General features: G+C 47.4%; 1 protein-coding gene across 1 annotated transcript; it reads left to right on the top strand.

Annotated features, from left to right (window-relative positions):
* Positions 1–796: 796 nt before the first annotated feature.
* On the top strand, positions 797–22,919 carry LOC127316855 (uncharacterized). Its single transcript, XM_051347324.2, has 7 exons — positions 797–1,050; positions 1,129–1,235; positions 20,911–20,979; positions 21,115–21,173; positions 21,316–21,376; positions 21,457–21,510; positions 22,332–22,919. Exons 1-7 carry the CDS (start codon positions 921–923, stop codon positions 22,608–22,610), a joined length of 759 nt encoding a protein of 252 aa, XP_051203284.1. The 5' UTR covers positions 797–920; the 3' UTR covers positions 22,611–22,919.
* Positions 22,920–23,203: the final 284 nt, after the last annotated feature.

Here is a 23,203-nt window from a genome sequence, read left to right as displayed (position 1 = left end):
TAACATGTTGGGTTTCCGCTTCTGATGTTTTTGGAGAGGCATTCATTCTGGAAAATATTTGTGTCATTTCTACTTGATTCATGGAAGAATTGGACTGCTCTTATTTGTCATCACAAAGCATACTATTTTTTGTGTTTGCTTCTAGAAATTAAAGGGAAATCCATGATTGATAAAACTTTTTTTTACCAATCAATAACACATATATTTAAAGTACCAAATAGTACATGGTAGAGATACATGAGCTGTCTCCCACAATTACAAAATAAAGTCTAAAAAGAAAATCTTCGAGCTCTTAAAATTCTTTCCTCTTCCATGATATAATCTTGTACTTTTCTGAAGGCAGCCAAAAACAAATACCAAACCACAAATACCATGTGGTAGACGTGGTGAGCAACTAAATAATTGTTATGCAAAAAATGCCAAACCACAAATATGTAAATACAAACAAAAGTTCTCCCATAATTTTTATTTAAGCCGCAATGCCAATGCTACGAGCACGCACATAACCACTAAAGTAGTCAATCAACATCGACAAGAGTGACCAACCATTAAGGAAAATTCATGATTGATAAAACTTTGATTGTGACTATTTTAGGGAAACTTTGCTTGTGACTGGACCTTGATTTTTTTTGGAGGGTTGGACTGAACCTTTGATTTATAAATTCTGGTTGAGTTCGTTTCGCGTTGGGTCATAACCAAGCCCAAAGCCCGGCCTAAGCTATGAAAGGTTTGGCCCATAAAATTCAGAAATATCAAACTGTTGCCCAAAAGGCCCAGTACAATTTCTTTAGAACAGTTTCAGACTTTCAGCCGGACCTTATCCCGGGCGCAGGTGAGAGAGTCGGAGGGGACAGGCCGCCGCCGCCGCCGTCGCCGTCCAGGTAAACAAAAGAGGTCGCCCAGTGCCGCGGTCGCCGTCCATGGACCTCTGCCTTCGGCTGCGAGCTCTCGCCCACTGCCGCGCCACCCTCGGCGGAATCCAGGCCGCCGCGCACGGTAGAGGGCGTTGCCAACGGCGTCGCACGGCCTCCTCATCTGCCTTCTGCTCCCGTGCGTGAATATCTCATCTCCTTCTCTTGCGGCCTCCCCTTTCCTAACTTTTCCGTAATTGCGCGTGTGCGTTTGCAGTCGCAGTTGCGTCCAGCGGAAATGGAGCGGCAGCTGGACCCGTTGGGAGCGGCGTGGAGGTCGCGCGCTCCAAGAGGATGCTCCATGTTGTGCTGGTTTCCCCTATGGTAATTGTTATGTTTGCAAGTTATTTTCTCCACTGATTGCTGCTGTATGTGCTGTTGATGGTAGCATACTGGCATTGCGAAATAGTACCTAAATTAATTTATATTTCTGCCACTCGATAGGTTCAAAATTGACACACGTGTGGGTTAGAGTTGGTGCGTTGTATTTGTTTGTTCCAGTTAATTAGTAGGTTAGCAATCGATTTGCTGCACAAGTGAACTGATTAGTAATTTATCGGTTATCTATTAATAAGTTGCCTGAAATTTCTTAGGTTTCGCTCATATTTTCTAAGCTTTTGGACCAACACCCAACCATCTTGATCTCCAAGTCACCCCAGACATAAACTAGAAACAAAAAATTGAATTAACATTTCATTTTGCACACATCCGAAGAGTTCAATTTTAGGCTTAGTAGTGTGTAATTTTAGGTGACTGAGATATACTTAAGCCAACCGACAATTAGTAGGAGCTGTAATTTATTATTTTATTAAAAGAGAGTTTCCTCTCCCATCAAAATCAAGGCATGGCTACAGCAGAAAAAGGAAATTTAAAGCAAATGAACCAGCGTGGGAACATCAAGGCGCCACAGAAGAAGCAGCCCATACCCAAAGCAACTCTCCAAGCACCCCTTAGCCTGGGATAGCTTCGGTATAGAACCAAACTTTTACATCTAAACCAATCACAAGAGAAGGCCGCCATCCTTGTGAAGCTCTAAAAACTTTAGTCGCTACTTTTTCGAGGAACTTTACTCCCCAATTCAGCTCCTCTTTGTTTGCCTGTTTTATCTGCAAACTTGATTAAGTGTTCAACCGATATCCCACTACATGGATCAAAACAAAGGATCTTCGCACTTGGAAACAAAGGATCAAAACAAAAAAATTCCACCTGCATGCCAATCATTGCAGAAGGAAAAAACTTAATCTCCCAGATTCGCCATAATGATACCCTGGTGGCTGATCAAAAGCTTATTGAAGAAGCTTTTACTTCGCACTTCCGAAGAGGCTTTCAGTGCACCTCCTGACCGCGCATTCAGCCTCAACCTGGAAGGCCTTGGCCTACCACATTTTGATCTCTCCCAGCTGGATGCTGTTTTTACTGAAGAAGAGATTCTGTCAGCTATCAAGGATATGCCTGGAGATCGTGCGCCCGGGCCTGGCGGTATCACAGGTTCCTTTTTCAAAACCTGCCAGGCAATAATCAAAAATGACATTATGGCAGTTTTTCAGGCAGTTCACTCTGGTCGTGCTCATGGTTTTGAGATTCTCCTCCCCAAAAAGCAAGATGCGTCTGAGGTTCGTGACTTCTGGCCCATCAGCCTTGTCCACAGTGTAGCCAAATTGATTGCCAAGACAATGTCTTTGCACCTTGCACCTGTACTGCGAACCTTAGTAACACCCAATCAGTGTGCTTCCATCCGAGGTCGTTCTATTCTTGACAACTACATGTTGGCCCAACAGCTCGCCAAGTCATTTCATGCTGCAAAAGCCCCAACTGTCCTCCTGAAGCTTGACATTGATCGAGCGTTTGACACCGTCTCCTGGACATTTCTGATTGAGCTGATGCAGCATCTACGTTTTGGTCAGGCCTGGATAAACTTGGTATGCCTCCTTCTGTCATCTGCTTCTACTTGCATTTTGGTAAACAGCAACCCTGGTGATGGCATCTCTCACCATCGTGGTGTCAGGCAAGGCGACCCGCTGTCACCAATGCTATTCATGCTAGTTATGCAGTGCTTCCACTGCCTAATTGACCTTGCTGCTCACCTCGGTCTGCTTGCCGATCTGCCAGGGAGCCGTGGAGCAGCCGCACTTCCCTATATGCAGATGATACGATCGTTTTCTTCAAACCAATGCAATCTGACTGCGGAACCATCAAGGAACTTCTTCGCATCTGTGGTGAAGCCACTGGCTTTCACACAAACATCCTTAAGAGTGCTGCCACTCCTATAAGATGTGGAGACGATGAGAGACTAATTGCGGCTGACCACCTTGTGTGCCCAATCAAGGAGTTCCCTTTCACCTACCTTGGTGTGCCGCTATCCATCTACAAGCTTCGTGCTCAAGACTTGCAGCCCCTCATCGACAATTTGCACCACAAGCTCTCAGGCTGGCATGCCAACTTGCTGTCAAAAGGTGACCAGCTAGTTCTTGTCAAAGCTGTGCTTGCTGCTGTCCCGATTCATGCTATGTTTGCTACTGAAATCCCCAACCTATCAGTGAACCAATAATTAAGTGCCAACGAAATTTCTTCTGGTCATCTGGTCGTGATGATGGAGGTGGAAGCTGTGTCATTGCCTAGCGTGATGTCTGTCGACCAATCGAGATGAGTGGCCTTGGTGTTATTGATCTCAAACGCATGAGCTGGGCTCTGCGTGCACGCTGGTCCTGGCTTCAGCATGTTGATCCTGGAAAACCTTGGGCCATGTTCCCTATTAAGGTTTACCGCCACATCAACGCCCTGATCCATGCAGCCACTAGAGTCAAGTTGGGAGATGGCATCAGGATTTACTTCTGGACTGATAGGTGGCTTGCTGGTCAAAGTATTTCTAGCATCGCGCCGGCTGTGTTTGCTTTTGTCAGCGAGCATGCCGTCAATGCCTGCACTGTTGCTGCTGGTGCATGAAAATTCTTGGATTAAAGATATTTCCGGTGCCCTTTCGATCGACGGCATAATGAAGTTTCTGAACCTGGTCGAAATCATTGATGCCCAAGAACTTTTCCCTGACAATGCAGACGAGTTTTCCTGGAACTTCACCAGCTCGGGCTCCTACTCCAGTAAATCTGCATATAGTGCTTTTTTTTTAGGGTATGACATTCTCACTGTGAAGGGCAGGCCTGGTGCAGCGGTAGAGCCTCACCGCTGTGACCGAGAGGTCCCAGGTTCGAGTCGCGGTCTCCTCACATTGCACTTCGTGAGGGTAAGGCTTGCCACTAACACCTTCCCCAGACCCCGCACAGTGCGGGAGCTCTCAGCACTGGGTACGTCCTTTTTTTTATATGACATTCTTACTGTATTTCTAGGCTATTTGGGATTGCTGGGCTCCTCTCAAATGCAAGGTTTTCGCATGGCTTGCTACTGCTAATCGCTGTTGGACTGCTGAGCGACACATGCGACATGGTCTTACTGATGACAACACTTGTGCAGTTTGTGACCAGGGCAGTGAGAGCATCACCCATCTGCTGCTGCAATGCCCCTTTGCCAAACAAATCTGGTTCAATACTCTCTCCAAGCTTGGCCTCCAGGCCTGTATCCCAGGGCCTGACGAGGAGTTCGATTCTTGGTTCGAATCTGCTGCCATGAGAGCTGACCCCCATCTCCAGAAAGCCACAAGATCTATCATCATCCTCTCACTTTGGAGACTGGAAATCACGCAACGATGTCATCTCCAACAACACCAGACCCAACCACCTCGACTTATCGCTCTCAATTCTTGATGAAGCCAGGTTGTGGCTGTTGGCTGGGGCCAACGAGCTTCCGTCTACCTCTCCATGCTCGGCCTCCGGATGTTACCTGAAGAATTGAATATATTTTATTTTGTTTTCTCTTTTGTTCTTCTCTTGTTTCTTTGTTTTTGCCAGCTTCAGTAGCCTTGCTACCAATGCTGTAACTTTCCCATCATCTTGACGGTCTTCTTATTTATATACAAAGACACACATTTAGACATGTGTTCGAGAAAAAAAAAAGATCTTTCACCCTCTTATTTTCAAAGCAAGCATCACTCCTAAATTTCCGCATTGTCCAAAATGCTGCAGCAATCCCCGCAGTGATCAGTTTTTTGATATTCTTTTTGAATCTGACCAGCCAGGAATTAGAAAGGTCCTGAACTGTATCAGGAACATCTCTAAAATTAAATGAACATTGCAATATGCTCTAAATTATTTTGGCAACAGTACAAGTTTAAACACGTGATCTACAATCACTTTTTTCGACGAAATTGACGTGAATCATCTTTTTACCATGAGTGAATTCCATTTTTTAGCTCTAGTTTGCCATTTGTGACAATAGTTACCCCATATAGTCCCATTTAATGAAGTTTGTGCCACATTATACCCTTTATAAGAACTGCTGGTGTCGGTTGGAGCCATATTTTTTTCTCTATGTTCACCACTCACTCCCCAATCGCCACCGCTCCTCTAAGTTGAACAAAATCGCACATTAACTTTTCCGTGATCAAAGACCAAAGCGTGTTTGCGACTGTTTGAAAGACACAGTCAAATGTAGGTGGGCGCTGATAAGAACATGCTCCTCTTGTTGCGAACTGAGATATCCTCTGCAAAATCGGCGGCCACGGCCGGTTCTTTGCTGGGCGCACTGTCACGTAGTGGGATATAACACCGAACCCTTGGACCTCTGCGGCGCGACGCCAGCCAGGGAGGGACTGTCGCATGGCAGAGGCAGGGGAAGAGGTAACGATGGAGATAATAGATTGGTTTATTTCTTAATCCGTAACATGCTAGATGTGAGCACTAAATAGCCCACGTTACAAGACTTGAGGCCTAAGGCAAAATCCTAACCGACTTGGAACATTACTAGCTTGAAACTGCAGGGAATAAAAACCTGCCAAATAAAAGTTCTTTTCCTTTAGCCTATGTCGGGTGGCGTTGGTGCCCCTTGTGCAGGACTCCTGTGCCTATAAGGGATGCCCCAACTGACATCTCCTTCCCCCCCTTGCGAGTCAGCTCATCCTCGAGCTGATGATCTGGATATGTCTTCTGAAAATCAGCAAGTGGCATCCAAGAGGCTTCGACAGCTGCAGCACCCTTCCACTGGACCAAAAGCTCATGAATACCTCGACATACACGTGCTTTGAGTAGCTTCTCGGGCTCGAGACAGGCTCGACCATGCATTGTTGATGGAAGTGCTGGTAGAGCCTCTGGCGGGTCACCATGGTATGGCTTGAGGAGTCCCACGTGGAACACATCATGGAGGCGTGCATTGGCTGGCACCTGTACGCGATAGGCGACTGTCCCCACGCACTGCAGTATCTGATATGGTCCAAAGTAACGTGGACCAAGCTTGCCACGGCCCTGCACTTGCAGTGAGGCTATGGGACGGTGCAGCAGGCGAAGCCATACCCATGGGCCCACAATGAACTCCACCTCTCGGTGCTTGCGATCATAATGAAGCTTGCGGTATTGTTGTGCTTGCTCTAGACTGTCCATGACCTCTGCTAGGAACTCGTCGCGGTCATAGAGCAGTTGTTGGACAACCGGCAACCGAGATTCACCGTCGGTGTAGAAGCGCAGAACAAGGGGGTCCCTACCATACACCACCTTGAAAGGTGTTGTCTTGAGTGATGTCTGAAACAAAGTGTTCAAGCAATACTCTGCCCACGGGAGCAAGCGGAGCCACTGACGAGGCCGGTCACCTGTGAGGCAGTGGAGGTACATCACAATGATCTTGTTGGTCACCTCTGACTGACCATCTGACTGCGAGTGAAAAGCAGAGCTGAGGTTGAGCTTGACGCCTGCCAGTCGGAACAACTCTGTCCAGAACTTGCTGGTGAAGTTGGGGTCATGACCACTCACAATGGAGGATGGAATACAATGGACCATACTATCTCTGGAATGCCAAGGGGCTGTAATATGCCTGGTGGATGCAGCTGCTCACTCTTGTTCCGCTGGCAGGTTGCACAAGCTCTGATGTACCCCTGAACCAACTTCTGCGCATTAGGGACATGGAAATCACCCCGCAGCTTGCCAAACTATTCTAGCTCTAAAGAAATCAATCCTTTTGTTCAACACCCAAAGGAACTGAATAAAAGGACATCATGTCGAGAGGCATATTAAACATGATTGGGCTAAAATTTATCTACCCCCTATAGTACAATTTTCTTGCCAACAGGCGCACCTGTAGTGGTTTTCTTCTCCTGTGAGATTACAATGACATGCATACTCAATTACAAGTAAGATCTTCTGCATACACATGGTTTCTGCATTCTGGGTTACAAGAAGGGGGCATAGCTTCTGCAAGAAAAATTGGAGAAACATTACAGACATTGCTACATTCAAAGACTGAACTGAATTACTGATCAGACAGCCAGTAAAAATGCATTGGCCGCTCCACTCAAAGACTTGTACTGTCAGACAGACATGCATACTGAACTGAATTACTGATCGGTCACAACTGAAGCGGATCTTCTGGATTTCTAGTCTAGTACTGGAAGGACTCGATGAAGATCTACGGACTCCTATCTTCTTTTTTATCTTCCAAACGGCCTCGCGATCGAGCTCCACTATCATTAAGAATTTAAGATATCGGAACAGCAAGAGCTCTGCATCCACGTGCAAAAAGAAGAATAATGAGCATGGCTCTGCTGCCACATACTGCTAGTAGCTCCAAGAACGAACTAAGAAAGGACCAGGTACTAAAAGCAACTAGAAACTATTATAGCAGAGCCCAGCATTGTTCTTGCAAGCAGACAGGACTCTCGCACCAGTGACCAGCCTACGAGTCAGAAATGTTCATCATCATCGTCAGTTTGCCGCGGCGCTTCCATCATCTCCAGCCGTCTCCATGGCCAGCTAGTGAAATGTGCCGGAGAATTGCAGCAGCATTCAGCATGTCCCTGTCCTGAGCCGCGTGAAGGAACAGACGGCATAACTAAATCAGCACAGCTATACACAGTCATAAGGCATGCAATATAATCCAAAGAAGAGGCATCTGCAGATTAAACTTACATCGCTGGAGATTCCCTTGAGCAGGTTGCCGTTGTCCACCTGCTGCCACTCCGCCGCGCGCAGGTCGACCGAGAAATCGTCGTGCTGGATACCTGGGCTGCCGAAGCCTCCCAGCGGCAGCGCACCTTTCCCCTTCCAGTCGCATACCTGCGCCCCGCTCGGGTGCCGGAGCACGACTTGGCCGGACGGCTCGGCTTGGAGCGGAGAGACGCCGTGTTCAACAGCGACCAGCTGCGGGAAGTTGGTTCTAGTCGCCGCGCCGCGCATCTCGATGGCCGCGGCGTCGTACGCTCTGGCAGCCTCCTCCGCGGTATCGAAGGTGCCGAGCCACGTCTCTTCTTTCCCCTTGGAGATCCTCGCCCCGAACCTGCCGCCGTGCTGATGGAAAACGCCACGTCCTCTGCAGTGAGGAGAAGGCCATGGACGCGGTCCTGTACGTGGACCGCCCCGAGGGCGCCGACGCCGAGGAGTTCCACATCAGCACCCTCGCTCCCGTCCTCTGTAGTGAGGAGAAGGCCAGGGACGCGGTCATGTACCACTACAAGCACGCCGCCAGCGGATTCTCTGCGAAGCTCACCCCCGCCCAGGTCAAGGAACTCAAGAATCATTAATTTCCTCCTCGTCATGATACACCCGCCGAGTTGAGCCATATCCTCGGGGGATACCCCATCGGGAGCCTACATAATCAATCATCTAAAAAGAGTCAAAGCAAGATTTACTGCACCCGCAACTTTTTGGCGAATTGAAGTGGATTTATCTTCTACGGTTATCTAATACTGACCCGATGCACTTCCCGGTCAGTGTCTTCATCTTCTACACTTATCTAATACTGATCCGATGCACTTCTGGGTCAGCGGATTTATCACATGTGCAGCTAAATATTTCTTTTGCATAGAATTGACTGTTGTGCTATCCAGAAATTATCACAAGAGATGATCATGTATATCTGTTTTGTATGTGATGTTTTATTTGGACACATAATAAAGTCAGCTCACAGCTATCCCAAATTCCGAGGTTTTCACTTGAAATTCAACCGGGCATTACAAAAATAAAAAAATTCAAAAAAATGGAAAAATTTCACAATCTATCTATGTTTGTCTAGAAGATCATGTGTAGGAAATTTGAGGTGATTTAGAGGTGGTAAAAAAAATCACGTTAGAAAAGCTGGTTTGAGTGAGACCAAACGGTCTGTCCTTAAAAAAAAGTGATTTTTTCGACCATGTCCAAATGACCCCAATTTTGGCATACATGGTGACATACATGTAAAAAATAGAAATATGTAGATAGTTTCCCAAAATTTGAAGTTTGAAGTGTCACTTTATCCTAAATTCCGAGGTTTTCATTTGAAATTCAACCGGGCATTATAAAAATAAAAAATTCAAATAAATGGAAAAACTTAGGGCCTTAGGGGGGAAGGTTACCAGGAGTCTTAGGTCCCCTATTGGCCGACTCCCTAGGTTTTTCACTTCTGGGGCAATATATAGGCGGAAGGGCGGCCTCGGAGGTGGACCAGGGGGCCCACACCACTCCCCAACGCGGCCAGGGTGGCACCCGCGCCATGGCATGGTGTGGGGGGCCCTTGGCCCCCCTCTGGCCCTTCTCTGGATCTCTGGGTCCGGGTTCCGGTCCTCCACAGAAAGGGACTACGGTGCGGACCCGGCTCCGGGTCCCTCGCGCGGCGGACCGGACCCAGAAGACCTCCCCGAGGAAAGCGAGGAACACTCCAAGGACAAGCCCTTATCCACCATCGCCCCAGGAAAGGGGGCTACCATCGCCTAGGTGCAGGAGCGCACAACGGTCGTCGCTCCCGGAGCCAGGAGGAGTCTGGTGAGGGGCGGCAGGACATCACCCAGAGGAGATCATGCATCCCTCCATCTATCGCTACATTTTCGGAAGTTAAGTTATCCTTTGTGTCGTTAGCGCACTCCAGACGCCCCAGGCGGAATGTTGGTGAAGACGCCCGGGGCCAAGGAGGTGGAGGCGCCCGCCGGGGCGACAGGCAGTGAGAAGTCGGGGGATTCCAGCTTCGTGGAGTTCCACACCACCCTCCAGGGAGGTGGGGAGCCGAAGCTGGTGCTTTTCCGAGTTCTTCCAGGAGATCACGTACTGCCGCGGGCCCGGGAAGATCAGCCTGAGGGAGGCCAGCTCGACCCATTGGTGGCTGGCTGACCTGGAGGTTGATGAAGGAGGCCAGCTGGTGGTGGCCCGCCAATGGGGCGCGTTCCTGAGCTTCCATTGGCACTGCCTGGTTGTGTGTCCAGCCGGCTTAGCACCACTGTGGTACTTACAAGGCATATCAAGCATAGCCTCATAGGTGTACTTTGGGCGGTCCTGCCACGCCTTTTTTCTGGCGACGACTGCCCCGAGCAGCCGGATCAGCTTCTTCAGCGACGGCTACCTGCTTGGCGCCGTAACGGGCATCCGGATGATCGTCCTTCCTCTTGCTGTGGCCGTCGTGGAGCCGGCCGCCGCCTGCCTGCTCTACCCCTTGGAGCTTGACCCATGAATGATAGCATCCGGCCGCAGGGGCTTCTTCATGATTTCGTTAGCCGTGGCATACTTGTCGGCGATGCGGAAGAGCTCCGTCAGGGTCTTGGGCTCTGCTCGCGCTAGCTTGTGCTTGGTAGATGGGCCGGATGACGCCCTCCTTGCACGATGGGGAAGCCGCCTTGTCGATCTCCGCATGGACGTCCTTGCCCCGGCGAGCGAGATCGTCCACCCGCCGGCTGGTGCGGTGAGCCGGGGTGAAATCGAAGACGGCGTTGTACTCCGCGGTGACCGCGGCGACCTCGCGCCGCCTGCGCCTGATCTCCGCCTCGACCTCTCCAACTTGTCCCCCTTGGGTGAGGTTAAGACGATGCCAACTCCTAACCCTGTTCGCATCTTGGATCCGTCGAAGTGGAGCTTCCAGTAATTGATGGCCGGCCGAGCAGAGCATGATATGAGCTCTGGACGTCTACCACCTCAAACCAGATGGGCTCCCGCCTGTAGTGGCTCTTGGTGCCGAAGACGACGTCCAGCCGGACCTTGCCCATGACACCGCAGCCGGCTCTCGGTACGATGCCGTGGAAGGTGGTCTTGCTAGGGTGGAGATGGGACTCTTTGATGCCCATCTTCTCCATTGTGTCATGGTACAGGATGTTGATGCTGCTGCCGCCGTCTATGAGGACTCGAGTCAGGTGGATAGAGTTCTTCTCCACGGACACGAAGCAAGGGTCCACGACCATAGCATATCTGCCTGGGTTGGGCATAACGGACGGCTGGTCGGTACGGCTCCAGGTGATGTTCACGTGAGACCAGTTCAGGTACTGAGGGACAGCTACCGCATTCACCCTCAAACCAGATGGGCTCCCTCCTGTAGTGGTCTGCGGGCTGCCCAGTTGCACTGCCTGGTTGTGTGTCCAGCCGGCTTAGCACCACTGTGGTACTTACAAGGCATATCAAGCATAGCCTCATAGGTGTACTTTGGGTTGTCCTGCCACGCCTTTTTCTGGCGACGACTGCCCCGAGCAGCCTTTTGAGTTCAAAAACACTTGAACAGTCTACCAGAGCCAGTGTAGATCGGCGATCTCGTCCTCGGAGGCAGAGGCCATGGTTCCGACGGACGGTGCTCTGCCACGTCGCCGGCAACCCCGTTGGTGGCCCTGTTAACGGGTGGCGCGTCCTTGTGTACTTCGTCGTGCTCTGCCACGTCGCCGGCATAACCCCGTTGGTGGCCCTGTTATGGCACTTTTTCTCCCTGCTCAGGAGGGGCTGGTACTGTTTTCAGAGTCGACCGCCTCCCGGGGCCATCTGCTTGTACGCATACGCGCTCAAGGCCTTCCCGCTTCACCCCTTCTTCTCCGACGCGCTCTTCCACTTCAAACTCGCACCGATCCAGATCACCCCAACGGGTGGCGCCTCCACATGTTCGACGCAATGTCCGACAGTGCAATGTCCACACGAGGGCAGCACGGAGACGGCCGTGGCCGGGGGCGAGGACTGCATCGTCGCCTTCCCGGTCCTCCTCCTCTGTTGCCTCCGAGGTAAACTCAGATCTTTTTATTAATCTTGTCTCAAGGTTAAATAAGCTTAAGTGTCAAAATAAATTGGTTGGACTTTTTTTTGAGAAATTGGTTGGACTTTGGAGAAGAAATGGCTAGCAAGTAGGGGCAGGCGTGCGAAGCAGGGCCCACTGGCCACGCGTACCCAACAGTCCAACCAATCAGACTCAGGAGTACCCACGCGTACCACGCCTTTACTTCCCCCTATATTATCGTAGTTAAGGATGAAGGCTCGGAGCCAATCCAAGCCTGGCGGAAGGAGAGAGAAAATAAATTGGCGTCGAGCCCTCCTTCGCCAGGCCGCCGCTGAGCACCAAACCAAGCTGCAAACCAGGCCGCCGCTGAGCACCAAATCAAGCTGCAAGAGGATCGCCAGGCCGCCACTAAGCTGCAAGAGGTATTAAACTTCCAACCCTGCTCCATCCAATGCAAGTTCTCAAATTAAACTTCACTATTTTCATGGCAGAAAATACTCTGTGAACACTTTTTTTTTAATAAGTCTCTCAACACTTGAGGTCACCACCGGCAAAAACAACACTAATTTGAGAAGCATACACCAACTTGCCATTCGCGTCCACAGATTGATCGACCTGAAATCCCAAATCCCCGGTTATATACTACTTTCCAGGTCATTCCAGGTTACCTATATACTACTTTTCAGGTTATATAAAACTTTTCCAGGTCATTCCAGGTTACCTATGAAGGACTTTCCAGGTTACCTACCACATTTGATTTCTCAAGGGACAACTCATTGTCCGCTAATTCAACAATTTGGGCACTGTTAGCTATGCATCATCTAGCAAGTTTAATTACATATCAAGCAAAGCTGCAAGCACCTTGTAATATACAGAGCAAGCAAACACCTTGCAGAATAAAGCGATACAAGGTTCAAACGCAAAGAGCAGAAGTTTCACACGCAAGGTTCACCAGCGATACAAGTTCAGAACTAACAAGTTCACCAGTGATACACAGCAGCTGCAGAGCAGCAATAAGTTTTACAACATAAGCCAATGAGAGGCTATCATACGAATATAACAAAGTTTTAACACACACCCACAGCGGGGCAAAAGAACAACTCAAAACACAGCAGAGGTGACACACTGACTCCCTGCTGCGTCGTAGCTAGGGAGCAACTTGCAGTAGCACGGGGAACTAGGAGCTTCTACGACGACATTACTGGGGGAGCTTGAGGGTCTTGAGGGTCTGGAGGGATACATCAACGTTCTTCTTACTTTCTTTTGGGATACTTCCTAATTGGTGAAGTTACATCACCGCCCTCAACAGCACCATTGAGCCTCGGGCTGAACCTCCTAGGCACCGCAGCAGCAGGCTTCTTGGTAGCACGGCTTTTTGACTTGGCAGCTTTAGAAATCCCTTCTTCATGCACAACTGTGTTGGCAGCTTCAGGCACCGCAGCAGCAGCAGCCTTCTTTGTGTTGGCAGCTTCAGCCTTAAATGCCGCATGAGGCATCAACATTCTTTGCAGAAGCACCAACCGGCCGCAATGCAATGATCTCTTCTTCACCTTCTTTTTGTTGGCGGTTTCAGCGACTTCGAAATCTTTGCAGAGTCACCAACATTCTTTGCAGAAGCACCAACCGTCGCAATGCAATGATCTCTTCTTCATCGACCTTCTTTCTGTGGTAGCTTCAACAACTTTTTCTTCATCGGCCTTCTTTGTCTTTGGTAGCTTCAAAGACCTTCGAAATCTTTGCAGAGGCACCAACATTGCCGCAGGAAGCACCAACCGGCCGCAATGCGGATAATCTAGCTATGCACGCATCAACTTGTGCTTGGTCAACTCCAAAAGATTCGGGATTCGCATCAAGAAAGGATCTCGAATCATGGACTGGATAACTTCTTGAGACTCAGGCACTCCAGAAGTTACCACGGCAGAAGTCGCCATAGCAGATCTTACATCTTGGGAGTCAACTGCGGACTGGATGCAAAATCTTGATGATTGCGCATAGCAGATATCCTCTAGAGATTTCAACTGAAATGGGAAATGGAAGAGAAGATGTAAGATTTGAAGCCAAGTACGGCATAGTATGCTTTCAAGATAAAGAGATGATCAATACCTTAAAGTTCTCGAAGGAGATCCTGCCATTGTCCTTAGCCTTACAAATAGTATCCATCAAAGTCGCCATATCATACTCATTGAGCCGAGGACGATTCTTGTTTACACTATCCGTCAGTTTCAAATTATCGACAATAAATCCCTGATTACCGAATATACAGTTAAACAAGTTAACTGTGAAGCAGGCACATCAAATCCATATGAAATAGGCAACTCAAGCACGATAAAAAAAATCCAAAGATGGTAGCTAGCTGGGCAGGTAAAAAAAAATCCAAATCCGAATATACAGCTAGTAATTGATGAGAGCACCAGAATGCTTACCAGAATTATGATTGGGCAACCAGGCATAGTAAGTGATGCCTTGTTTTTTTGCATCCTGCCTCTGCTCTTCCAAATTTTGATAGAAACCCTAAGATGCTCATACACTATTGTACACATGTCAAATTCCTTGAGGCTTGCCAAATCCCTTGTGTACATCACTGCATGTACGTTTATATTTTGTGAAGTGGTAGGCATTAGAAATTTTGAAAAGAGAATGAGGAAAAAACATTTGACCCTCAAATGTTTGTTCTCCTCTTTTTTCATAAACTTCAATATATTCCCAGTGTCCAACGATGTTTTACCCAATTCAGATCGCAATTGAATAAAGTCCTTATGTTGTTGCATATTGTACTTGAGGGGGGCCTTAGGACCTTGGGGCAGCATCAAGAGATGATGGATCTCATCTGGTCTGATGTATACAATTACATCATTTTGTAGCTGCACCTTGATCATATCCTCTTTCAGATCAACTAGCTTCATACACAGATAGGTTTTCTTGCGCTGGCTGATTTGTCCCAACTTTAGGTTTAGGAAAGGTGAGTACCCAAGTTGCTCAACTTCATGTCGGTCTGCTTCATCAAGACTCTCCGCTGCTTCCATAGCATCTTGGGCGTTAAAGCCAAAGTTAATACACACGCGCTCATCTCTTTCTCCTTATGCGCCCAACTTCTGACTCTTCATCTGGGGAGGACAGTTAAATGCATAATCATGAGCCAGGAGAAGAATTTTAGTTTGTACAAATGCAAATATTAGGAGGTAACAATTTGCTTTCAAATTTTCATCATTTTTAGTTCATTAAAACTGGGAGAACCAAGTTTTCCCTACACTAAACCACCACAACGACAAAAGAGATGCTAAACTCAACACTGAGTTAGCCAATTTGATCGAACCATCTAATTAACATTTTTCTAGATTCAAATTTTAGTTTGTACAAATGCAAATATTAGGAGGTAACAATTTGCTTTCAAATTTTCATCATTTTTAGTTCATTAAAACTGGGAGAACCAAGTTTTCCCTACACTAAACCACCACAACGACAAAAGAGATGCTAAACTCAACACTGAGTTAGCCAATTTGATCGAACCATCTAATTAACATTTTTCTAGATCATTGAATCATCTAATTAACATTTTTAAAGATGTGTCGTTTAATGAGCACGAGTCTTACCTCACCACATGATTCAATACGAGAAGTAGAAGACATCTTTTGAATATTAGGAAGTGTGCAATGAACCTGCTGTCCTACAATAGAGAAAACGATAAGTTGTGTCAACTTGCAAGTCAACTATCATCAGTAGAATATGCTGAAACCAACAGCCAATTAATTTTTAAATGTATAAAAAAATAACAATCAAGAGCAAATCGAACGATCTACTTCAAAGCGTATCCTAGACTTGTCAAATTATGCACTACGAGTGAATTTTTTGTGTCTAAGATACTGTCACTAGTACACACCAACGTGACTTCAAAAAAGAAACAACCTAACTATAGATAGAACAAGATAAAAAAACAAGATACAAATTAGAACAAATCCATATTCAGAGATAGAAATTAGGATAGATAGAAACTAACATTTACACATACTATTAATTACGCTGGTGCAGAAGCATCTGAATATGACCATTACTCCTAATCTGAATACACAATTACTAGTCCGGCGGATCCTCCCCAGATGAAGAGTCAGAAGTTGGGCGCACAAGGAGAAAGAGATGAGCGCGTGTGTATTGACTTTGGCTTTAAGGCCCAAGATGTTATGGAAGCAGCGGAGAGTCTTGATGAAGCAGACCGACATGAAGTTGAGCAACTTGGGTACTCACCTTTCCTAAACCTAAAGTTGGGACAAATCAGCCAGCGCAAGGAAACCTATCCGTGTATGAAGCTAGTTGATCTGGAAGAGGATAGGATCAAGGTGCAGCTACAAAATGATGTAATTGTATACATCAGACCAGATAAGATCCATCATCTCTTGATGCTGCCCCAAGGTCCTAAGGCCCCCCCTCACGTACAATATGCAACAACATAAGGACTTTATTCAATTGCGATCTAAATTGGGTCAAACGTCGTTGGACACTAGGAATATATTGAAGTTTATGAAAAAAGAGGAGAACAAACATTTGAGGGTCAAATGTTTTTTCCTCATTCTCTTTTCAAGATTTCTAATGCCTACCACTTCACAAAATATAAACGTACATGCAGTGATGTACACAAGGGATTTGACAAGCCTCAAGGAATTTGACATGTGTACAATAGTGTATGAGCATCTCAGGATTTCTATCAAAATTTGGAAGAGGCAGAGGCAGGATGCAAAAAACAAGGCATCACTTACTATGCCTGGTTGCCTAATCATAATTCTGGTAAGCATTCTGGTGCTCTCATCAATTACTAGTTGTATATTCGGATTTGGATTTTTTTTACCTGCCCAGCTAGCTGTCATCTTTGGATTTTTTTTATCGTGCTTGAGTTGCCAGCTTCATATGGATTTGATGTGCCTGCTTCACAGTTAATTTGTTTAACTGTATATTCGGTAATCAGGGATTTATTGTCGATAATTTGAAACTGACGGATAGTGTAAACAAGAATCGTCCTCGGCTCAATGAGTATGATATGGCAACTTTGATGTATACTATTTGTAAGGCTAAGGACAATGGCAGGATCTCCTTCGAGAACTTTAAGGTATTGATCATCTCTTTATCTTGAAAGCATACTATGCCGTACTTGGCTTCAAATCTTACATCTTCTCTTCCATTTCCCATTTCAGTTGAAATCTCTAGAGATCTGCTATGTGCAATCATCAAGATTTTGCATCCAGTCCGCAGTTGACTCCCAAGATGTAAGATCTGCTATGGCGACTTCTGCCGTGGTAACTTCTGGAGTGCCTGAGTCTCAAGAAGTTATCCAGTCCGCAGTTCAGATCCTTTCTTCATTGCAGAATCCTGAATCTTTTGGAGTTGACCAAGCACAAGTTGATGCATGCATAGCTAGATTATCTGCATTGCAGCCAGTTGGTGCTTCCTGCAGCAATGTTGGTGCCTCCTGACATTTAAGTCTTGAAGCTAGCGGCACAAAGAAGGCCGATGAAGAAAAAGCCGCCGAAGCTACCAAAGAAAGAAGGCCGATGAAGAAGAGATCATTGCATTGCGGCAGCCAGTTGGTGCTTCCTGCAGCAATGTTGGTGACTCCTGCAGCATTTTTGAAGCTGCCAACAAAAAGAAGGCTGCTGAAGAAGAGATCATTGCATTGCAGCCAGTTGGTGCTTCCTGCAGCAATGTTGATGCCTCATGTAGCATTTCTGAAGCTGCTGAAGCTGCCAACACAAAGAAGACTGCTGCTGCGGTGCCTGAAGCTGCCAACACAACTGTGCATGAAGAAGGGATTTCTAAAGCTGCCAAGTCAAAAAGCCGTGCTACCAAGAAGCCTGCTGCTGCGGTGCCTAGGAGGTTCAGCCTGAGGCTCAATGGTGCTGTTGAGGGCGGTGATGTAACTTCACCAATTAGGAAGCATCCCAAAAGAAAGTAAGAAGAACGTTGATGTATCCCTCCAGACCCTCAAGACCCTCAAGCTCCCCCAGTAATGTCGTCGTAGAAGCTCTTAGTGCCCCGTGCTACTGCAAGTTGCTCCCTAGCTATGACGCAGCAGGGTGTCAGTGTGTCACCTCTGCTGTGTTTTGAGCTGTTCTTTTGCCCCGCTGTGGGTGTGTGTTAAAACTTTGTTATATTCGTATGATAGCCTCTCATTGGCTTATGCTGTAAAACTTATTGCTTCTTTCTGCCATTCTTTGTATCATTTGGTGAACTTGTTAGTTCTGAACTTGTATCGCTGGTGAACCTTGCGTGTGAAACTTCTGCTCTTTGCGTTTGAACCTTGTATCGCTTTATTCTGCAAGGTGTTTGCTTGCTCTGTATATTACAAGGTGCTTGCAGCTTTGCTTGATATGTAATTAAACTTGCTAGATGATGCATAGCTAACAGTGCCCAAATTGTTGAATTAGCGGACAATGAGTTGTCCCTTGAGAAATCAAATGTGGTAGGTAACCTGGAAAAGCCCTTCATAGGTAACCTGGAATGACCTGGAAAAGTTTTATATAACCTGAAAAGTAGTATATAGGTAACCTGGAATGACCTGGAAAGTAGTATATAACCGGGGATTTGGGATTTTAGGTCGATCAATCTGTGGACGCGAATGGCAAGTTGGTGTATGCTTCTCAAATTAGTGTTGTTTTTGCCGCTGGTGACCTCAAGTGTTGAGAGACTTATTAAAAAAAAAGTGTTCACAGAGTATTTTCTGCCATGAAAATAGTGAAGTTTAATTTGATAACTTGCATTGGATGGAGCAGGGTTGGAAGTTTAATACCTCTTGCAGCTCAGTGGCGGCCTGGCGATCCTCTTGCAGCTTGATTTGGTGCTCAGCGGCGGCCTGGTTTGCAGCTTGATTTGGTGCTCAGCGGCGGTCTGGCGAAGGAGGGCTCGACGCCAATTTATTTTCTCTCTCCTTCCGCCAGGCTTGGATTGGCTCCGAGTCTTCATCCTTAACTACGATAATATAGGGGGAAGTAAAGGCGTAGGTGTAGATGCTTTCGTGCGCCGGTGAACTTCGCCGCGGCAGAAACCTCGGCTCCCGAGTCTGATTGAAGAGGCGCAGAGAGGAGAGCGGTAGCCATTACTCCTGAGCCTGACCACGGAGAAGACAACTGCCTGTGGGAAAGCTTCCAGGAGTGGTACGCGTGGGTACTCCTGAGTCTGATTGGTTGGACTGTTGGGTACGCGTGGCCAGTGGGCCCTGCTTCGCACGCCTGCCCCTACTTGCTAGCCATTTCTTCTCCAAAGTCCAACCAATTTCTCAAAAAAAAAGTCCAATCAATTTATTTTGACACTTAAGCTTATTTAACCTTGAGACAAGATTAATAAAAAGATCTGAGTTTACCTCGGAGGCAACAGAGGAGGAGGACCGGGAAGGCGACGATGCAGTATTCGCCCCCGGCCACGGCTGTCTCCGCGCTCCCCTCGTGTGGACATTGCACTGTCGAACATGTGGAGGCGACACCCGTTGGGGTGATCTGGCTTGGTGCGAGTTCGAAGTGGAAGAGCGCGTCGGAGAAGAAGGGGTGAAGCGGGAAGGCCTTGAGCGCGTATGCGTACACGCAGATGGCCCCGGGAGGCGGTCGACTCTGAAAACAGTACCAGCCCCTCCTGAGCAGGGAGAAAAAGTGCCATAACAGGGCCACCAACCGGGTGACGTGGCAGAGCACGACGAAGTACACAAGGACGCGCCACCCGTTAACAGGGCCACCAACGGGGTTGCCGGCGACGTGGCAGAGCACCGTCCGTCGGAACCATGGCCTCTGCCTCCTAGGACGAGATCGCCGATCTACACTGGCTCTGGTAGACTGTTCAAGTGTTTTTGAACTCAAAAGGCTGCTCGGGGCAGTCGTCGTCAGAAAAAGGCGTGGCAGGACAACCCAAAGTACACCTATGAGGCTATGCTTGATATGCCTTGTAAGTACCACAGTGGTGCTAAGCCGGCTGGACACACAACCAGGCAGTGCAACTGGGCAGCCCGCAGAGCCACTACAGGAGGGAGCCCATCTGGTTTGAGGGTGAATGCGGTAGCTGTCCCTCAGTACCTGAACTGGTCTCACGTGAACATCACCTGGAGCCGGACCGACCAGCCGTCCGTTATGCCCAACCTAGGAAGATATGCTATGGTCGTGGACCCTTGCTTCGTGTTCGCGGAGAAGAACTCTGTCCACCTGACTCGAGTCCTCATAGACGGCGGCAGCAGCATCAACATCCTGTACCGTGACACAATGGAGAAGATGGGCATCAAAGAGTCCCATCTCCATCTTAGCAAGACCACCTTCCACGACATCGTACCGGGAGCCGGCTGCGGTGTGATGGGCAAGGTCCGGCTGGACGTCGTCTTCGGCACCAAGAGCCACTACAGGCGGGAGCCCATCTGGTTTGAGGTGGTAGACGTCCAGAGCATATCATGCTCTGCTCGGCCGGCCATCAATTACTGGAAGCTCCACTTCGACGGATCCAAGATGCGAACGGGGTTAGGAGTCGGCATCGTCTTAACCTCACCCAAGGGGGACAAGTTGGAGAGGTCGAGGCGGAGATCAGGCGCAGGCGGCGCGAGGTCGCCGCGGTCACCGCGGAGTACAACGCCGTCCTCGATTTCACCCCGGCTCACCGCACCAGCCGGCGGGTGGACGATCTCGCTCGCCGGGGCAAGGACGTCCATGCGGAGATCGACAAGGCGGCTTCCCCATCGTGCAAGGAGGGCGTCATCCAGCCCATCTACCAAGCACAAGCTAGCGCGAGCAGAGCCCAAGACCCTGACAGAGCTCTTCCGCATCGCCGACAAGTATGCCACGGCTGATCCTCCTTCGGTGCATATGAGTGTACGTGGACCGCCCGAGGGCGCCGACGCCGAGGAGTTCCACATCAGTACCCTCGCCCCCGTCCCTTTAGTGATTTGTAATCTCACAATGACAGTGAGTTGGTTCTTTAATATTTCTCACTTAGCTGCTTCTCACTAAACTATAAATTTGCCTCATAGATCCCAGGAAATACAGGATCAATTGCAAGGACTTGTGCAGCAGCGGCTGTTGGCCTCCATCTTGTCGGGGTAAGGTTAGTGTTCATTGTTTTGTCCTCTAGACAAAAGTTGTAGTACATACAATGTTGTCATTATTTGCTCTTCTATCACTATGAGTAGCTCACACTGATTTATTTGAACTGAAAGATTCTTTTATATATCCAGCCTTTAGGTTATAACATAGATGACACAAAATTGAAGCGAGCTGGATTGGATTATTGGCCGTATCCTACAGTTAGATATTCTATTTATAGTTACTCTTTATGATCTGCAACACAGTGAAACCCAGATACTTGAAGTTAGTCCGGTGGTTTGTGTCCGTCGTTTGAACGGCAGCAAGTCTGAACCTTAACTATTCCTACAAAGTTATGTTGTTGTGAAGGTTCATGACACTTGGGATGAGTTCCGAGATTATTTCATGCAGCAGGTACTGCGGTTTTACCCTCCTACGATCAATATAACTCTGAATAAATGGGAAGTTTTAACTAATCTTTTTCTTTACACCAGGATGGAGAAAAAAGGTTGCTGGCATTTACCAAAAGAGGCACACGTATCCATTCAGTGAGTAATACATTATTGAAATCGAATTGCTTAAAGTAAATTCTTGTATATATGAATATACTTCCATTTTATTCCTATCAAATAATTCAGCTAGGGTGTCAAGTGGGATCCCACCTAAGACCCACTTGTAGTACATTTTGCTTTTTCTAGTGTAAATTTTGACACAAAATTTTGAACTAGAAAAGGCAAGATACACTAAAAGTGAGATCGCATCGGGATCCCACATTGACACCCTAAGAACAATGGATCAATAGTATCTGTTTCAGTGATTTTGGATTCTGTCTGATGGCTACCAGGGAGCTATTATGTATTATTATCCTTATCCTCGGCATAGACATAAACACATGTGCCTATCAAGAATGAATCCCAGTGGCTGGTGGGTATTCATGTTGCTATGATAGTGATCTTTGTTCTCCTTTTGGTTCTATATTCTTCATTCTTGCAGAATAATTAGTGGGTCAGGGTCTCCTCTCTTTTTTCAGTTAACCATTTTGATCCCTAATTATTTACCATTGTGCATTTACATTAGTCATATCTCATGATTGATTGTAATATTTTCTTGTTAAATGGTTGGTTCTAAAATTTTACATACATTAATCTTTACTCCGGCATGTGTTGATATAGTACACCCGCTCAACTCTTTGTTGATTGGATACTGCATAACTAATATTTGGAAACCCGAATACCATTGGAGCAGATTTACTTGAATATGCCCACTTCCACATTGATATATGAATGAATACAAAGAAAATGTGCGAGTCATATTCTTGCACTAAATGTTTGCATTTGTTTGCTTATTATCCTCCACATCTTTTGTTCAGGATTTCGCATATAAGCCAGGGGACTGGCTAGTATTCGGCTCTGAAACAAAAGGGCTACCAGACTCCGCGCTGGAAGACTGCTCTGGAGAAGACCTAGGTGGTGGAACCATCCGAATTCCGATGGTGGAAACCTACGTCCGGTGCCTGAATCTCTCGGTCAGCGTCGGAGTAGCGCTCTACGAAGCAGCCAGACAGCTGAACTACGAGCAGCTCCAGTACCAGGCTGATCTCCCGGAGGAAGCTCAAGGATTGTTCCCAGCAGAGGATATTTATGGATGAAAAACACTCATCTGAAGATATTTATTTACGGTACACTCAGTGCTGAAAATCTGCTGCTTTCAAATTGAAAAGAGCGAGAGTTTCTTCTATTTCTTGATGCGCCTTGCGATTTTGTGAACATTTGATCCGGAGGTTTTGCTCGCATGCTGAGTCAAATTTGGTAGTTGGATTTGATTTATACTCCTGCCAGGAGGTAATTAGATATGACAAGAAGCAAGATGGGGTCTCTTCAGAGCTCTAGTACACCGAGCAGCCTAATTGTACTGAACCATCAATACGTTGGTTGATTCGTATGCAGATGTTTTGTCACTTTGTTTCTGTTTAGATACATGGTGAGGACGACTGAGGACTGAGGACTGAGGGAGGTTGGTGAAGAAATTCACTGCTATTTAAAACTTCTGTCAGCTCACGGGCCAAATAGTCCCCCACACTCTGCACCTGTCATGCCGCTGAATTATTGGATCATCCGTTGGTCTGCAGTATGATAAATGCCAAGTTCGTCAGCAGTTCCTCCATGATCCTCTGACGAACGGTTATGGCGGCGTATCTAGAGCGTTGCCTGCATCTGCATTTTCACCTTTTCAAAGTTTGAA

The sequence above is a fragment of the Lolium perenne genome, chromosome 7, assembly GCF_019359855.2.
Source record: "Lolium perenne isolate Kyuss_39 chromosome 7, Kyuss_2.0, whole genome shotgun sequence".
In the NCBI taxonomy this organism is placed as follows: Eukaryota; Viridiplantae; Streptophyta; class Magnoliopsida; order Poales; family Poaceae; genus Lolium; species Lolium perenne.
This window is presented reverse-complemented; position numbering and strand designations above follow the sequence as displayed.